General features: G+C 43.2%; 1 protein-coding gene across 1 annotated transcript in view; it reads left to right on the top strand.

Moving 5' to 3' along the window:
* The window catches only part of FANCD2 (FA complementation group D2), a 55,152-nt gene that overhangs the window by 19,398 nt on the left and 17,283 nt on the right, over positions 1-18,471 (top strand). Inside the window, exons 18-29 of the mRNA XM_026857586.1 lie at positions 1,165-1,272; positions 4,466-4,575; positions 6,031-6,091; positions 6,774-6,899; positions 8,191-8,264; positions 8,353-8,493; positions 9,643-9,743; positions 10,052-10,167; positions 11,511-11,619; positions 13,524-13,622; positions 16,038-16,147; positions 17,577-17,723. Of these exons, the coding sequence (XP_026713387.1) occupies positions 1,165-1,272; positions 4,466-4,575; positions 6,031-6,091; positions 6,774-6,899; positions 8,191-8,264; positions 8,353-8,493; positions 9,643-9,743; positions 10,052-10,167; positions 11,511-11,619; positions 13,524-13,622; positions 16,038-16,147; positions 17,577-17,723 (1,302 nt within the window). The remainder of the gene's footprint in view (positions 1-1,164; positions 1,273-4,465; positions 4,576-6,030; positions 6,092-6,773; positions 6,900-8,190; positions 8,265-8,352; positions 8,494-9,642; positions 9,744-10,051; positions 10,168-11,510; positions 11,620-13,523; positions 13,623-16,037; positions 16,148-17,576; positions 17,724-18,471) is intronic.

Here is an 18,471-nt window from a genome sequence, read left to right as displayed (position 1 = left end):
TAGGAATTTGCAATGCAATCTGTCACACATTCTATGGGTATAACAGGAAGAAACGGGACTCGCTTGCCTGCTGGCAGACGGAAGATATGATAAGGACCCAGGGCTGAAAGCAGTCCTTGAAAGAGACAGCCTAAAACTCCTGCTTATAATTGAATGCGTTGTCAGAAGCGTGATGGGGAGTACTTACTCACAGCAGTCTGCTAAGACCTGCTGACCTTCCTCCTGGCTTTGTTTGCATGTTCTTGTGCTGGCAGATCACTTGCAGATTATGGTTTCTATGGGCTGATCTTTGATGCATTACCAAAGCTTGTATATGAAACACATCAATCGATTCTTTGGCCACACCACAAGGTCTGGCAGCATACCATGTTTGTCATGCGTCTTGGAGGTCATGACTAGCCAGTTACCTGTAAAAAGATCTGTGGAGCTGCAGATACCTGGTATATTTGACACTGAGCTGGAGCCTCTCCAGCGCAGAAAGAACGTGGCAGTCTTAGCATGAATCCTCTCCCCAGATAGCTATTTTTTTAATCTTAAAGCTGGGTGAATTTTCCTGAGGGTTGCAAAAGGGCTTATATAATCCTGCCAAACTCAACACCTCATTCTAAATCCTGCTTGAGGCTGGCCAGTAATAGGAGAAAAATAATGGTAGCAAAACACCGTGTGAGTGGTGGGAAAGCTAACATGGCTCTGGGAAACAGCTGGACTGTTTTTCACTGAAACACTGGAAAAAGAAATATCCTGCGGATGCCAGCTAGCACAGAACATTCAACCCCCAGATTGTTAACAGTTTGACTGTTACAAGGCTTGCAATGGAAATATTAGTAAAAAATCCATAACGTTCATTTTGCCAAACACTTTGAATCCTGTGACCAAACCTGTGACAGAAGATAAATAGCTGTCACTAATGGGATTGGAACACTCCTAAAATACTTATGGTAGCCAGATTGTTCTTCCCATTCATCCTCTGATAAAATGAACTGCCATAATTAAGGCCAGAGCAATAGTTCTGCATTTATGTTTGTTTAATTTGAATGTAGCTTTTTCCTACACAAAAAAGGTAAAGTTAATTGTCTTCCCTGCAGTTAACAATTGGTGCATTTTTGGGAATATGGAAAAGGATTCTTGATACATCTGAGCTAGCTGGTGGCTTCTCTCTTACAGACCATTTTAGACTCTACACAGAAACTGAATCCATGCCAGATCCGGAAGCTTTTCTCCATTCTCAGCACACTAGCATTCAGCCAGAGGCAAGAAGGAAGTTATATTCAGGTAAGCAGAAAAGCAACAGAAAGGAGTTCAGGCTGTGTTTTGGTCCTCTTTGCTAGGTTAACTTCCAGAGTTTGTCTTGTGCAAATAATGGCCTCATCTATGAACAGTAATTGACAGGATGACCTTCAGCTTAAAATGCTCTTTTCCCCAGGTGGCTGCAAGCCAGCTTGTGGCTCCAGATTTTCCCCCCTGTATAGCAGTGACTGCATGCCTCGCATCTTTCCCAGAAAGGTCCTTTTTTTCTTGCACATCTAAAAGTTATAGTTGTTAGAAATGTTGGTGGAAGGGGACTGATGGCAGTCTCTAACCTCCCAGTCAAAGTGGAACTGTCACCAACATGATATCAGGTTTTCTGTGGCTTTGTCTACCTGAGCCTTGAAGACTTGCAAAAGTATAAATTCAGCAGCCTCTTTTTCAAGCTTTGTTTCTCAATCACTTGGAAGCATGCAGAAAGCATAGTTCAGCTGCTTCCCCAAGACGTTCATCTCGATTCAGCTGCTTAATGTTTGTATACCAGAGACAACAAAGACTCTCATGTTAGAATGACTGAACTACACAGAAGAGAGGACTCTGCTATGAAGTGGTAGACTTCACACCTTTTGTGCCTCTAGTTCAAACATGAAAAGCTACCAAACCTGGTCTGTCTGAATTCATATTAATTCTATACAGGATGCGTTGTATGACTCAGTTGCAGCATAATAGTGGTTGGTATCAGATGCTTTTGTCTGGATTTCTGACTCCTTGAGCATGGCAGTGATCAGATAAAGAAATATCTTAAAGATGTTTATTTCACAATGGAGATGTCTGGATTTAAAATCTTCCCATTCATAAAGCTTAGCTCTTAGAAATTAGGACAATTTGTCTTTCTTTGAGTCCCTGCATAGTTTCTAGTTGTGGGTATGTTTGCACATGCTAGCTTGAGACTACAAAGGAAAACTGCTCTTCCTCTCTTGCTGATTGGTCTGTGGTGTGTAAAACAGCATGTCTGTAGTCATTTCAGGTCTTCCTACTCACCCTGTTAAGATGGAGCTCTTCACAGCCAAAATTTTCGGTTATATGTCAGGTTTAGCTCTTTTTGAACTACTTTCCTCAGTGATTTCCCCACCTTGCACCCCAAATCTTTCTTATGTGTGACTTGTTAAAATTGCCTTGGCAACACGCAAGGTGACTTTGCAGCCCAGAACTAGCCACCAGGAAGAAGTGTTCTGCCTGTCACCCTCATAAATTGCAAAAAGAAGGGGACGAGTGTAAGCTCTAGAATTTATTCTGAGCTGAGAGTTTGTAATAGTGGGGATCTAAGGATGGCAGTTTGACTCTGTCCTCAGTGATATCAAAGACTCCAGGGGTGGATCACCAAAGAAATCAGTATCCTGGGAACCAATATCATCTTTGCCTTCTCTTAAGCTTACTTCTAAAACCGAAGCCTCTTGGACATGAGAATCTCTACAGGTGGATTAGGCATTTGTCCTTGCACTGCCCAGGTCATTCCAGGAGGCATCTTGCCTCATGGAGGTCAAGAAAAGATAACGTAACCATGTACTACCCTTTTCTCTGCTACCAGTTTGATCTTGTTGGCACTGGTAGTTTGCATAGCATAACTGAAGCTTTCATCTCTTCTGTCTTGGGACCTCTCTCTGGTCAGAGCTTGTGCTTTCATGTACCTCTCAATCGCTGAGGATCTCTGTATGGGCCAGCCTCCTCCTTTGCAGGACCGGTAGGGAGAGTTAATAAGAATCAATGCAGAGAGGGCTGTTTGGATTCCATTAATGTTTTTCAGTGGCCTGCAAGATCTTTGCTGCTCTGTTGCAGTCTGAGAATGCTGCTTTTCATAACAGGGATGCTGCTCTTCTGCAGTGGTCACTGTTTAAGCTAGCCGGAGGACTGTTGGTAATTGGCTAAAATAAGCTGGTTTTCTGCCTAGTGTATTCATTGTTCCATCCCTGTTTTCAAATCAGTTACTTCCTGATACCTCCTTTTAGATATCAGGAATCTGAGCTGTAGCCGGAGGACTGTTGGTAATTGGCTAAAATAAGCTGGTTTTCTGCCTAGTGTATTCACTGTTCCATCCCTGTTTTCAAATCAGTTACTTCCTGATACCTCCTTTTAGATATCAGGAATCTGAGCTGTCCCTTAGCTTTGGTCAGGACCCACTTGGCAGCCCTCTCCCATGATTGTCTCCTTAGCTGAGGTTTTTGTCTTTTTTACCTCAGTATATCAGTTTAAGGGATGAGGCAGAACATGCCACTTTGTCAGAGACGCTGTTCTGGACCACTTGGTGGCTGCCCTGTTTTATCCTCTGGTCAGCTGTTCCCCATCTCTCAGGATAACAACTTTCTTGATGAGCATTCCCCTGCCAGGAGCGAAGGCGCAGCTTGGATTCCTGTAGCTGGTTGGCTCCACACTCCTCTGTGCTTTGCTTTCGATCTCTTCGGCAAGTATTAAACTTCTCATCCAGCAGGCTGGTCTCCCAACTTCTCTGAAGCGTCACACTTCTACCACTGAGTATGGTTCGTGCTCTCAGTGTCAGGAGACCTCTTCATCTCTCATTGGTGTGCCAGACTTTCAGAAGTCTTCAAAATGGTTTGTGCCCATTTGGGAAAGTACAGCTACATGAGCTGCTTGCACAGCTGTTGAAATAGAGCATGCTGTGCTAAGACCTGACGTGGGCTTATGGAGCTGCTGCAGAGAAACCTTTACAGTTGTGCAAGGCACAGCCAGGGGACAAGGGAAGCAGCATGAGAAACCCCTTAATCCGGTGTCTGGTATGCTGTTACCTACAGCTCTCTTTGGACCTTCACCAAAAACTGCTTCAACCCTCAGGCTTCTGAAGCTGACAGCGTTCTGGAGGGCAGCTCTGCAGCTCCTGTTTGTGTATAAAGGGCTCCAAAACCATCTGCTATTTTTTAAAATCTATTTATTGTAGATAAAACCTGGACCAAGTACATGTTGTATCATAATTAGAGCAAAGACAAAGTGAATCACTTTAATGCTGTTTGCAGCCTTATCTAGTGTTGTGACTAGTATTTTCATAATAAAGGAATTGCAGAATGTGCATTCCTTTTGCAAAGCTGTAATCCCAATAAACTGTCCCCCTGTAGCCTTCGGAGATGACATTAAGAGAAAATGCCAATGGAATTGTGAGTGATGCACAGAGGTAACTCTGTGGTGACATGGTCTCTGTCTTTCTTTTTAGGATGATATGCACATGGTGATCAGGAAATGGCTCTCCAGCACAGTTCCCAACCACAAACAAATGGGGATTATTGGTGCTGTTACCATGATAGGCAGCGTGGCATTAAAAAGGTGAGAGAGAATGTAGCAAAGATGAATTTAACTTGCTTTCAGTTCAGAATAAACCTGGAGTGGAACAAAGAAAGGAGGGAATTGCCTTCAAGCTCACGCATGCCTTGGTCAAATCCAGGAACTTAGAATTCTCCTCTGCAGACTGAGGGGTTTGGGTTACAACCCGTTCAATACTGCTCACCTGCTTCTAATCTCAAAGACTTCCTGAATTTCTTGTTAATGCCTATTCATAGATGCCTTGACTAGCACCAGCAGGACCTATTGCTTGGAAACAAATTTGAACACTGTGGTGGTCTGACTGCAGATCAGCTTCTGACACTAGGCTGAATAACCTAATGTGCTCCATGTTTGAATACAAGGAAATAGAAAGAAGTAAGGACAAAGATTGTTACTGCTGTGCTGGTCATTGGCATGATGATTTCCAATGTATTGTATAAATAATTTATAAACAGCATTTGTAAACCAGACAGACTTGATAAGAGCTGGAACAAATATTAAAGCATTTGAAAAATAAATATTGGGAAACATTATTTAGCTTGCTGATTTTGCACTTCTTAATAAAACGATTTTGCTGTTTATTACATGAAGGTAAAAGCCCACCTTAGCCCCAGGCCCTGAGGCATTGGACTTCCTTATGGTTGCTCCCATAGCACTGACAATTAGACTCACTAATTTAAAGGCAGTGGTTCAAGTTTAAGCAGGGTGTATGCTACTATAGTTATTTCAAGCATATTTAGAAAGTCCTAAAATAAATTACAAGAGAAAAAAACCCAGAAGAGCATGTGTGATCATCAGGGCTTCAAGGCACCTTCAATGGCAGGGATTTTGCTGGGTAAAATGCACACAGATGATCCCAGCAGATGGAGCACATTCTGTGCCTCAGCAAAAGGAGTAAATCCCCACGGAATCTGTTTGTTTGACCTGTAGAGAAGTTCCTTCCCACTCAAGTCTGACCCAAGTGGATGGGGAAAATCTGTCTGCTGGCACTTGAGAAATATCTTTGCATCACATTGGATCATCTGTGTACCTTAATGGCACCCTATATGATTTCCTCAGGAAAAAGATCAAAGGAGTCAGACTTGAAAGCTAAATTATCAGAAGAAAAAGTACCTTTCTGAACTCTGCAAGCAAGCAGCAAGAATTTTGAGTAGTTGTGCTAATGTACAACTACAGGTATTAGGCTTATGATAAGGTGAGGCTCCATGGCTTTTAGAAGAGAGGATGGCTAGAGGGCTTAAGTTTCAACAGGTTAGAAGAAGCATATCCTTGAAGAAGACAATGAGTCTTGTCCCAAAGGTCTGAAACGGCATCAGGTCTTTCCCTAGTAGTGTTCCAAAGAACCTTTTCCATGCGTAATTCTCCAGTTTCTGGAGAGAGAGAACCTTGTGTGTGTGTCTGGGTTTTGCTATCTCTTAACCTTGCTTTTGTTGCACAACACTTATCAATTGCTTTCAGGAATGAAGGAGATGGTAGTTCATTGGAGAGACCAGAGCCCAACAATGAGCGTGATGGGCAGGTGAGTACCAAGGCATGTAGTGTGGGAGAGAGGGAGGATGTGGTCAGCAAGGAGGTGTGACTGGAAACAGTCTTAACTGAAATAGCATCTGTGTCTGGGAGTTTGCTTTACTGAACCTGGGATTCTTGTACATTGACTGCGGAGACAAGAATCTATTAAAAATTGTTTTGGAGAAACAAAGGTCTATATTAAAATAGCATCTGCTGGTCTTGGCTGCTGCTCCAGGACAAGCAGTACTGCAGCCATCTAGTGAAAGTCTTCTATCTAGGCAAAGGAAAGAAGCAGGACAATCTGCTTCAGTGAGCCAAAGCCAAGGCCTTCCTTGCGGCCTGAAGGGCACTGCTGCCAAGCTAGAGAAGGTACTTGTGCTCTACAGGGTTGGTCTAGCCTTGGCCTTTTTCCTTAATTCCTGTTAAGAACCTTCTTCTAGGCTAGCACTCTATTTAAGGGTTGTCCTAGGCAGACTCTTGTGTTATTTCACAGTGGAGCTGGGCCAAGACCTTAAAAGACCCATGTTCCTTCTTAAAACTGGGTCTTTGCAAGACAAGTCACCATGGGCTGTTACCCTAGAGGTGAAGCTTTGGATATGCCTCAGAGTAAATTAGTGTAAAAGGAACTCAAGTAAAAGCTTGAGTTGGATTCATTTACCTTACCCATTTATGTGGACTTTATCTCCTTTCAGCTTTCTACATTGCTGGACCTTGTGGGCTTCTGCTGTGAGCAAACACCAGAGGTCTTGGCTCTGTACTATGATGAACTTGCCAGTTTGATTGAGAAGCAGAAGGGGAACTTGGACTTGCAGCTCCTGGTATGTTTCAGAGTAGTTTGAACTTAATCACTTAAATGAAAGCTTCAGAAACATGTTTTGCAGGTATTGGCAAGACAGAGTCAATTTGAGGATTTCACTCCAGCTTGAGAACTTTTTTTTTGTTGTAGGCATGATTAAGGTCCTGTAAGAGATTGATCAGATACAAAATCCTCTTTCAGCTCTCAGCTTTTTTGATTGTGGTAGATTCCTCATTATGCTTTAACTTCCTTTATGTGAACTTTTACATGACAACAGGGAAGACTTTTAAAGGAAGTTATATTACATTTCGGAGCATGCTTTTCAGATTCATAGATAAAAGTAGAATCTGAATGAACTTTAAACTTACTGTTGAAAATGGCTTCTGGTCAGACTCTTAAGGCTGTCTGATGCCTAAGGACTTGGAAAAACCACAGTCATTTATGGTAATAAATAAATAAGTGGTATTTATGGTAATAGGAAGAGGTTTGTGCAGGCCACTGGACAGCTCTTTCTTCTTGCTGGGGACCCTTTTTGCATGTGTGCTGTGCCTTCCAGGAGCACAGCAAGCCATATTGGGGCCCAGGAAAGCATTGAAGGCTGCTGTGGAATTGATTGCTTTGTGGCATGAGTGCTCTTTGCACCTGCTGGTTACGGAGTGGAGGAACTGAGTGTTAGAAGAGGGAAGGTGACCAGGGACCTGTGAAGTGCTGGCAGTCGATCTGAACAGCTCTGTGCCTAGCGCTAGAAATGCCAGTCTCCTGTGGTCCAGCTGAGCACTTCAAGGAGGAAAAGAAAAGGAAGGAGATTTTTCTGAAATGTAAAAGCAAGCTAACGTTCTTTTCACAATTTTTGTGCAGATTTTTTTGGGTCTCTTCATTGTTTGTTTGTCCAGACTCTGTCACATTTATTACTTCTCCCTTAATTGTTTCTAACAATGTAAGTATGTGAAATATGTGGGACACATTGTGTGAAATAAAGCTTGGCCATCACTTTATAGCCATTGCATTTGATGATTGGCTCTTGGGACAGAGAACTTCCTATGGCTGCTTTCCTTTTCCAGCCAGCTGCTCTGCCTCTCTGCAGCACTATGGAACTTGTAGACAAGCCCATGTCCAAAGAGCAGGGAAGAAATTGGTTGTGCATGCTCAGCAATGTTTCCTGGCTTTGTCTCTAAAGGCAGGCCTTGGCTTCATTGCTGTGGCTGTTCCAGGATGCTTGGCCTTATCTTCTGCATTTTCCACTGCTGCTGTTGAAGCTTTCTTCACTGAGCCCCTTTGCTGAGCAGGGTTTTTTTTTTTTCCTTTCTTTATAGGAGGAGTTTGGGAAGAGTTTGGTGGAGGACTTTCCCAATGACTTTGTGGTGGATCTGAGCCCCACAGTGGATGGGTATGCTAATCACAGGCAAAGTATTTGCAACGTTTCTGTCACTGAGAACTGAGTTTGTCAACAAGAGCTTGTCTGTCTGTCCTTACAGTTCGTTCCTGTTCCCAGTGAAGTCCTTGTATAATCTGGATGAAGATGAAAGTCAGGGAGCAATTGCTATCAACCTCTTGCCATTGGTGTCACAGAATGAGCTTGGCAGGGTCACTGATGGAACGAGTAACCAAAGTAAAAGGTATTTTAACATTTAACTGTGGGATGACTGCAAAGGTAAAGGAATTGTTTTCTTTTGGTGCACTTCACTGCTATCAGCCCTGCCTGCCAAAGAACCCGGTCAGAGAATTTACCAGTTTCCAGTGTTCTTTTCCTTCTCTTGCTGTTAGACGTATTCGGATAGGTCTAGAGGTATAAGCTGGTTGGGAACTGGCAGTCTGTTCTGGCTCAGGCTGCTTAGGTGATCTTGGGTAAGTCATGCTGCACCTTGTTTCCCATCTGTCATATGAAAATAGTAGCTCAGTAACACCCAGTGTTATGGTGTTATTGAATGCCATATTGAGTTTGATAGGCAACCCTGAGATGGCAAAATTCATATTTTGAGCAATGATTCTCAAATAGAGGGTCACTCAGGACTTTGTGTGTGTCAACAGTACATGATTTTTCTCACCTTTGGTTGTACTTGGACAATATAGACTGTGCTCCAGAGCAAAACCACAAGTATGCAGCCACAAGTGAAATTCAACTGAGAAATAAGGTGTTTGTCTTTGGAAAATGGAACACACAACATATAAGAAATAAAAAAGTCTAATTTAACAGTAGGTCGTCAAAGTTAAAAATAAGTAAAGGTGTCTTTTTAACTGGCACACTTCTATCCTGTGTAATTTATTGTCATAGGATTTTGTTGAGATTTTAGTTGTGCTTAAAAAATACATCACTTTAAAATAAAAGAAATAAAGTTACTTTACATGCATCTATAGAATGTTAGTCTTCCTCACTCAGAATGTGAGCAGTGGCATGCTACAAAACATTCAAGGAGGTTTCTTTACTGCTCGCCACTGTTTTGCACATTTTCTTATGGTTCCTTTTGAATTATTCAACTTTGTTTTCTAGCAGAAATAAATCTGACCCCATTTTTGTTCATTACACCCATTTTTCTGCCCTTATGCTTTTCCAGAAAACTGGTGATCACCAATTTTTAAATTATTACTTTTTTTTAAACCATATGGTGCATTTCTGCTCTATGTTTCTGGGACTTGCAAGAAGCAAAATAGAAGGCATAGACAAGGTGGTGTTGGGAGGATATAGGACATAATGGAAAAGTGATGGGCATTCTGAAGGTATATAAAATATAGGACCCATTCCGTTTCTTTTTTTTTTATTCCCCCAGGGTAGTATCACCAATATGTCTGTCACCCTGTTTCCGATTGCTGAGACTCTACACTGGAGAGCAAAACAGTGGAAGCCTGGAGGAAATTGATGCCTTATTAGGTATGGGAAATGGACCTTTTATAGAGTCTGGCTGGCTGACTTGTTCCTGTCCCAGATCTGCAAAGACTTCCTGTATTTGTGGGAAGAATTGTGCAGTTTGTGAAGGAGGCTGAGGTGGTCTGTTGCCCACAAAGTGAAAAGGAGGCAAGGGGAGGGAATTACTTTTTTGGGGATGGAGTGGCTGATGAGGCTTACTCCAAATAGCCACTGGAATTGATACAAGGTTTGGTAAGAGACCTTGTCCATGCAAAGACCAAAGGATGGATAGCAAACACAGCCCAACATGTTCTCTTCCTGCTCTGTCCCAGGTTGCCCCCTGTACCTGACTGACCTGGAGGTTGAAGGGAAGCTGGACTCTCTGTCCAAGCAGGAACGGGAATTTCTGTGCTCACTCCTGTTCTATGCTCTCAACTGGTTTCGTGAGGTGAGTAGAGCCTTCTCTGCAAGTTCTGGAGTGGCACTGAGTAGTAGCATTTATAAACACTAACCTTATGCTTCAGGGGTGCAATTGTTCTTGAAGAAGAGTCTTGCCTTTTGGAAACCTTTTCCAGCAAGGTCTTGCTGATTTCTCTGTGTTCTCCTCATTATCATTTATCCTTTATCCTGCTGCTAGCAGCAACTCTGCTTTATTGGTCAGAGGCTCTAAGGACTGTCTTACTGATGTGAGTTTTCCACCTGCTACTCAGCTGCAGTTTGTGCACTCTGCCACATTTTGGTGTATGAAAATTGGTTTTGCTGTTGCAGGGAGGATGCTGTAAACATCAAATATGTGTCTAAATTATGAGATAATATAAACTTTGAAGGGAGCATCAGAAAGAAAGGTCGGTCTCACCATGCTGGAGAGCAGGGGAGTCACCAGCTGGTCAAGGGCATTGATTGTTGCCCTCTGCTTGGCACGTACGAGGCCCTGCCTGCGGCACTGTGTCCAGCCTGGGGCTCCCGTTGTCATTGTGGAGTGAGTCCAGCAGAGGCCACCGGGCTGAGGAGGGGCTGGAGCACAGGGTGTACAAGGGGATGCTGGGAGGGGGTAAGTCAGAGGGGAGGCCATATTGTAGTCTTTTGCTATGGTCTTCTGCTACCTAACAGAAGGGTTGTGCTCTGCTTCCAGAGAAGCTGTGGGATCACCTTTCTTGGAGCTGCTCAGTGCTCCACTAGAAAGGGCTCTAAGCAACCTCTTTAGTTGACGCTGCTTTGAGCAGGTGGTTGGTCTAGAGGCTTCCACGGGTGTCTTGCAAACCCACTTGTGATTGTGCACTTTGTTCTAAACCTCTGTGAGTTTATGGGAGGGTGAAATGCAGTGCCTTCGAGCACATGGACCATGTGTTTGCTAACTTACATGGACAGTGGGACTGTTCCCTGCTGGGGTTATTCTGATAACATGAGCTATGTCAGAGTTGGTGCAGTTCGACATCCCCAGTCCTCTGTGTTCCTTCTCTCAGGACTGTCTCTTTCCTGGCAGGCCTTGAAAGTGCCAAGGGGTCTCCAGAGCCACAAGCAGTACAGAACCCGACCATGTCATGTCTGCTAATTCCTCTTCTTCAGTTAATATTTGATATGTAGGTGTTGCTCTCTTGGTTTTCATAGATTGCACCAATTATGTCCATGTTCTCATGGGCTTCTGAAGAGCTTTCTTCATGCAGTTTAGATCTGGTCACATAGGTCACTTGTGCTGTATTGTGTGCTTATCCAGGACTCGATGTTATTCAGAAAAGAAGTAGTAGTAAAAGTGGATACAGATATCCCTAAGTGAGTTTGGTTTGTATCTAGGTTGTAAATGCCTTTTGCCAGCAACAGGATGCTGAGATGAAGGGGAAAGTTTTGACTCGATTACAGAACATCACAGAGCTGCAGAATGTGCTGGGAAAATGCTTGGCAGGTGAGTATGAAACATTTGTACATTCTGGGCCTGCACAAGCTGTGAAGTGAAAGGGATTGGCTTAAATGTCAATGGAAGAAGTATATGGTAACACATGCTGCATTTTTACAGTGACTTAAGAGTTCATGTGTGGACAGTTATTGTTTTCAGTTTGCCTTCATCCAAACTGCCCTTCCCAGTCACCTCAGTGACATGTCTTTGATTGTTCCCAGGCAGACTTGGCAGAATCTGCCTGAGCGTGGTGGATACTCGAGTAAACCAGCCTCTATCCTAAAGAAACTGTTGTTTTGCCAGTATTCAGGTTGTAACAAACTGTTAAGGGATGTTATAAGAATCTGCTGCCTCCAGCTGCTCTAGGGCCATGAATCCCTCCTGCCTAGCTGCTGGAGCCCAGCATGGGAACCCTGGGGTCTCTGTCCCAGGCCGACGGACACAGCTTACACTGACTGCCACAGCCAAGGTGCTTCCTTCAGCAGCACCTGTGTGTAGGACTCACATAAACCATAAATACAGACAGCCAAGTCCCCATCCTGCTCTTCATCTCGTTGAGGTAGAAGTTCACTAGTGAAGACATATGCAGAACACACTCTAGAGTCACAAGCACACAAACATTTGTGGATCCCACAAGTATTGGCACAGCCTCTCTGTCTGCCTCATAGCTGCCCAGATCCCAGGCCCTCTAATCTGCTCCATGGGTCCCCTACTAAGCGGGCACTCCAGCTTGCTAGCAAACACATGTACTTACCCACTCATCACACAGGCACAGGCTCCAGACACAAAGTCTGTGTGACCTGTAGAGATGTTCCCAAGAACTATGGCACTTTTAACTACTGACACTGAGACCCTCGATCACTTCAGTTGCTGGCACCTCAGGCCCACTGTGATCCAACTCTAATTGTAAGTCATGAGTGTTTATTCACACAGGTCTCGCCAGTAGTTGGCATTTATTCCTTGTGGTGCGCACACACACATGCACACAGGGGACAGTGAGATTACACTGAAATGTAGTTAAGGAAATACTTAAGAAGATAGGACAGACTCCAGGGATCAGGCGCAGGGACAGATGAGCGTACTGATCAGCCAGTTCTACTGACCAGCAATGCTTTACTCACGACCAGTCCCTTTTACAGTGTTTCTGCCCCTTCCCCTCTATGTTTCTCCCCTCACCACTTCCCTGCACATTCCTGTATTAATTTGCATAGTTCTACCTTTCCCCCCATCAGAATATCCCAAATCCTCAAACTCCACTCTTTCTTCCCGTCTTATCAGTTACAAAGTCCAGGTGTCCATTCCCAAAGCCATGTCTGGAGTTTCTTAATGGCCCATCAATTACAAACTGGAGACTTTTGGCCTTTGGCATTGTCTCCATTATCCCTTGTCTACCAGGTTTGTGTCTGTCTGTTCCTGTTTATGGCGTCCCCCTTATTTCATTTTACATTGAAAAGGTCACTAATATGATAAATGTAATGAAGAATACACTGTCACCTTCCACATACCCTTACAAAAGCTATCCATTAAGAGCTGTGTTTGTAAACCAACAGACCAACTTCAATCTAAATTGTGTAGCCTGGACACCTTTGTGCTGTGCTGAGAGCACAAGGCCAGCATGAAAAGGGCTCAGATGTGCTAGAACAGCCCTTTAAGCTTCACCAACATGGACAGATGTCCAAGGACAGCTGAGCACTTGTTATTCTCCCTGGCTGGAGGAATGCAGAGAGCTATAATTCCAGTGACATGTGGGCATACAATAAGCCTAGTTGGAGATAAATGCACCTAAGCAAAAGAGCAAAGAGACATTCACCAGGATGGTGAAACATATGGTACTTCCTCTAGATAGGTATTTTGCCTGTATTTTGTCATTCAGGAGCTGAACTAACCCAATTTCTACATTTTGGTTGTTTCAGCAACACCTGGCTATGTCCCACCACCAGCTGCTTTTGATTCTGAAGCCCTGGAGGCCATACCGTCCCTTAATGCTGCTGGTCCAGTGAAAAGAAGGAATGGTAAAGCATGTTTAAAATGTTTAAGCAAACAGATGCGATGTGGGGTGTTACTGGAATATTGCACGGCAGCCGCTGCACTTGCTTGTGCATAAAGCACAGAATTCCTGGCAAGGTCTGCGGGCCTCGAAATCTTACATGTTGTATATTCTGTTGTAGCTGTAGTGGAGATGTAAAGTTTCCTTCATCCTTTCCCATTGCTAGCTCCCACAGAAAGAAACAGAACTTGCCTTTAAGTTTTTCAAGCTGAAGTAGATTTGCTTTGTTCCTTCTGTCTCTAGTTCTAGTTTAGATTAACGTTTTCTGGGAGCGTTTCTGCCTTTGAATCAAACTGGACAAAAATTCACATTCCATTCAATGAAAAGAACTGGAGGAGACCACAGATAAAGCTCATTTCTCTTGTGGCAGACCCCTTCTGCAGGGAATGGACCTCTCATGTAAGAGTGATTAAGGCAGAAGTTATGACTTTGTTCTACAGACAAGAGGAGGATCCAGCACTTTAGACTCTGTTTTGAAGGAACAGAACTAAGTGCTCAGACTAGTAAACCCAGACCAGGCCAAGAGATTTCTGAGCTTAGCTTGTCTTGGCTACAAAAAAAAATCAGTAAGTGCTGTGACCATGGTTCACAGCCTTGAGAACATAGAGTTTTGACACCAACCTTGCTCCTCCTTTATGTGTGCAGCATCTCATTGTAGCTGAGCTTAAATGAAATAGATTTACATCCAACAAATAGGGGAAGGCATTCCTCTCCCCCTCACACATGGACTCGCAGCTGCCTGATTTCCCGCCCTGTGTTATTACATGGTAGCTTTTTTGGTATTTACTTTTTGTTATTTTAACATGTTGGCTGCTTAACCAGTGATCAGGCTTCCTGAGTCAGTGCAAGGCAAGTGTCGAGTGTGTGTGGCTGGGAACAGGAGAAAGAGGTAGTAGGAGGAGCAGGACTACCCCATAGTCATTAGATCAGCTCAAGCTCTGTCATAAAATCTAGCCTAAGACTATTCCTCAGAGGAGAGAGAACAAGGAACTCCTTAGGAGAGACATAACATATCAAATTCACTTTCCAGTCTGATTCAGAGGGTTTGTTTATTAGGACATGGAAGACCTTCTCCTGTCTGACTCTGCTCTTCCAAAGATGATGCAATAGAATTGCAGCGTCACTGATACTGTTCCATTTGATCTATGGCCTGGCCCCCAGAAATGATCACAGAGATACAAAAGCAGAAGTCTCTGATGCTTATCAGCACAGCAGTTTTAAGATGGCAGATGAAAGTGTATGCCAATCTTTGCACTTGTTGGGAACTGCCCTGAGTGCTCCCTTTTACCAGGTTGCTTGTGAAGCTGAATAAGGCTGGTTTCTGAAGGACTCCATGGTCGATTCCATCTGAAAAGTGCACATTAAGTACTACCCTTTGCTGCTTCTCTTCTAAGAAGCTTTCAGTCCAGGAAAGCACTATTCCAGTTCAGTTCCTTAATAGTTTCTGGTGTAAAACGTTGTCAAAGTATTTTTAGAAATGTAAATCTCTTCTGGTTGACAGATCCCTTTTATCCATATGATACCAACATCCTGGCAGGCTAGTGAGACAAGGTTTTCCTTTGCAGAAGCCCTGCTGATTTTTCCCCAACAGACTGTATGTCCATGTGCTCAGTGATCTTATTTTTTATTGTAGACAAATCTGCCATTTTCCCAGTGATGGAGGACAGACTCACTGGTCTTTAATTCATGCATTCCCATTATATCCTTTTTTATTAAGAGGAATTACGTTGGCAAGCGGTCAGTCCTCTGACACTGTGGACAGCAGTTCTGAAATGTCACATTTGAATTTCTTTGGGGATCTTGTGTGAATGTCATCTGGCCCTGGTGACTTACCGGCTGTCTGTTTGTTCTAGTATATCCTGTGTAACTACTTGAAATCAATGTCATTTCTTTGATCTCTCTGCTACGTAGTGTGCCAGGTAATGAGAATCTCCCTACATTGCAATGAATTAATTGAGTTACTCTGCTCTTGGCTTGGCATTCTTGCAAGTCCCTTCTGTAGTTGTGTCTTATCCTTTTCCAGGTTCTCTTCCTTTCTCAATGCTGTGTCTGAGGAAGAAACATTAAATTGTGGTTAAAGTGTTTTTTAAGATGTCCCACTCATTTTTGCAATCACTTCATGATGTTTGAACTACAGTAAGAACAGTGCTTTAATTTCTTACTGTGATTTTATAAAAGAAGCTGGTTGTGGGGGAGCCCCAAATGCATTTGACTCTCTTTTGGACCATGATCCTGGCTATGGATGACACACAACCTGTGCATGCTCCATGCTTTCTTAGGGCTGATTAAAGTACAACCTGTGCTGTTTCCCCAGCTGCAAGTGCTGTCTAGTGTTAAGAGCCATGTAGCCTTTTTTTCTGAAGTTGCTTTTCTCTTTAAGGAAGGAAAAAAAAGACTGATGGCAGCAAAGCTGGCTCTGCAGATCATTCTCAAGCAGATGACACTTCTGAGGGAAACCAGCCTGATACTGAGCTCTCTGAGCTGGAGAAGGTAGGTGTACACCCCTGGAGATTTGCAAGAAAGACTAGGGAAGGTGGCATAGAAGCACAAGCAAAAGCTTTGAGAGAGAGGTTGTTCATTTCAGAAGTTAATCACAGTCAGGTGGTTCAATTCTGCTTTCTGACACCTGCCTCCCATCTGAATTTTGAAAATTTGCTGCTGAAGAGGCCAGCCACTCTCCAGCAGGCAGTGTGGTTCAGGACAGTGCAAATATGCAGGATTATCAATGATATGATTAGTTACTCTGGTTAAGACTATGGAAGATTTCTATTTTAAGCCAATGACCCATCTCACAAATACTGCAGTAATGTGCCATTCCTAGACTCAGGTCAGAAATTACAAGATCAATCTGGAAAATACAAACCCTGGTAAGGACTGTATCTCCTGCTGATTCTAGTCTGCTTCAGCCATGAGTGCTCTTTTTGCAGGTTTTCCTGGAGGTATTTAATCAATGTATTCATGGTAAGGCATCTTTAAAATTATACATTTTCATCACATGCTAAGAACTATTTCCCAAACCTATCAACTAATGAGTTACTGGATTTTATTTCTTGCTCTTTTGAATAAGCTCTTGCATTCCAGACACGATGACAATACTGTAAGACCTGTGCTGGATGAAAGAGAGAAGGCAGGGAAGTGTGTCCAGCTTTGGGCTCAGCACCCTGGGGGCTGGGATCTCATAAGCATCTCCCAGGGCCCTACCTCTACCACTGTTACTAATAAATGTTATTCAGAGCCCATTTTATCAATTTCAGTCAGGCAAATATGCTTCTAATTCCCTGTTATTGTACAGATATGATACCTGAGCAGATTTGATAACAAAGTCACTTAAGTTACAGGGAATAAGCAAAGTCTCAGATGGTTTTGGGAGGGAATGTATCTAATCTTTCTTACTTAATTAGAGTACTGGTCCCAGACTAGTCCTTAGATGCTGTGCCTTGCCCAGGACAGTGGAATACGGAAACCCTGTTGTGAGCCACAGGTAACATACATCAGCTCCTGCTACAGGGTTGTGGAGGAAATCTTTAAGAACTTACAGACTGTCAACCAGAGGCAACAGAACATCCCATAGTTTGCCATCCTGTTACTTATGTTTGCCTTTGTCTCTTGTGGTGTTTATGGGTTCTTATGGTGCAAGTCCAGAATGGATTTCAGAGTGGCCGCTGATTTACAGAGGAGATAACAAAGATTATTCTAGTTTTCTAAGTATTTTTTTTCTAGAAAATTTTAAATAATTTTTATAGTCCAAAATGAAAATGCTTCTGATCCTATGTGCTTGTCTCTCCTAGTCTTTTTTTCGTCTTTTTTTCAACCTGGCACAAAATACAGAAATCTATGTGAAAAGAAAATAGTTTTATTTGAGCTAGAAAGTCATATAGTCTTGCAGGTTGCAACCTTAATTCTACCACTTACTTTTCAGACTGCTGGTGAGAGAGAGGCAGGAAATCCTCTGGCACAGCTGCAGAGCTATCGCCCGTACTTTCGAGAGCTAGACCTCGAAGTGTTCACTGTACTCCACTGTGGGCTGCTGACAAAGTCTGTCTTGGACACAGAGATGCATACAGAGGTGAATGGAACAGCGTAAAACCGTACTGAGAAGGCTTTGTGTAACTGCCTCTCTCTGAGGCCTTGGCCCTTTCTGCTCCATTAAAATGGACAGAAAACTGATGTTAAAATGTGTTGGTTCAGGGCTGTGAGCTAGGTACCAGGACAGAATTTTCCCACAAAGAAACCAAAGTACTTCAAGGCACTGAGATAAAGAGGACTTTCCTGAGAAAAGCAGACATATAGCGTAGCAATGTTAAAACCAAAGTCCTATAAATGTTGCAGAAAAGGAAAAGAGGTACAGTATAACATGTATAGATCTAATGAAAAGAAAGGGGCTTTAGTATTGAACACTGCTAAGCTGTAGGATCTTAAATACACTAAGAGGCCACTTGCCTGTTAAAAAGAACCTATGACAAACTGCATTGCTGTGGATGTGGAAAACAGAAGTCCTTAATTTTGTTGCCCTCTTTGTAGGCAGGCTGAGTCCATCTGGAGTCTAATTTTGTTAGGCTACAGTAAGATTTGTAAAATGTGAGAAGGCCATGGCAGGCTGAAGTACCGCCTGGCCTGCTCCAAGGACAGCTGTCTGTGCATGCAGGTCACATGCCAGCTTGGAGACTGATAAGCCTCTTGGGCTATATGGCATTATTTCAAATTACTTTTTGAGTATTACTTGGTGAATTTTGTGACTCTTTGGGCTTAAAGCTCTTTTTATCCTTAGGAGCTTATTTTCAATGTCAATGTATATAAATCAGTTCTTTCTCAGT

Source organism: Athene cunicularia (assembly GCF_003259725.1).
Source record: "Athene cunicularia isolate RWA chromosome 12 unlocalized genomic scaffold, athCun1 chr12_part1, whole genome shotgun sequence".
NCBI classification, from domain to species: Eukaryota; Metazoa; Chordata; class Aves; order Strigiformes; family Strigidae; genus Athene; species Athene cunicularia.
Note: the sequence above shows the minus strand (reverse complement) of the source record. Positions and strands in the feature narration are given on the sequence as shown.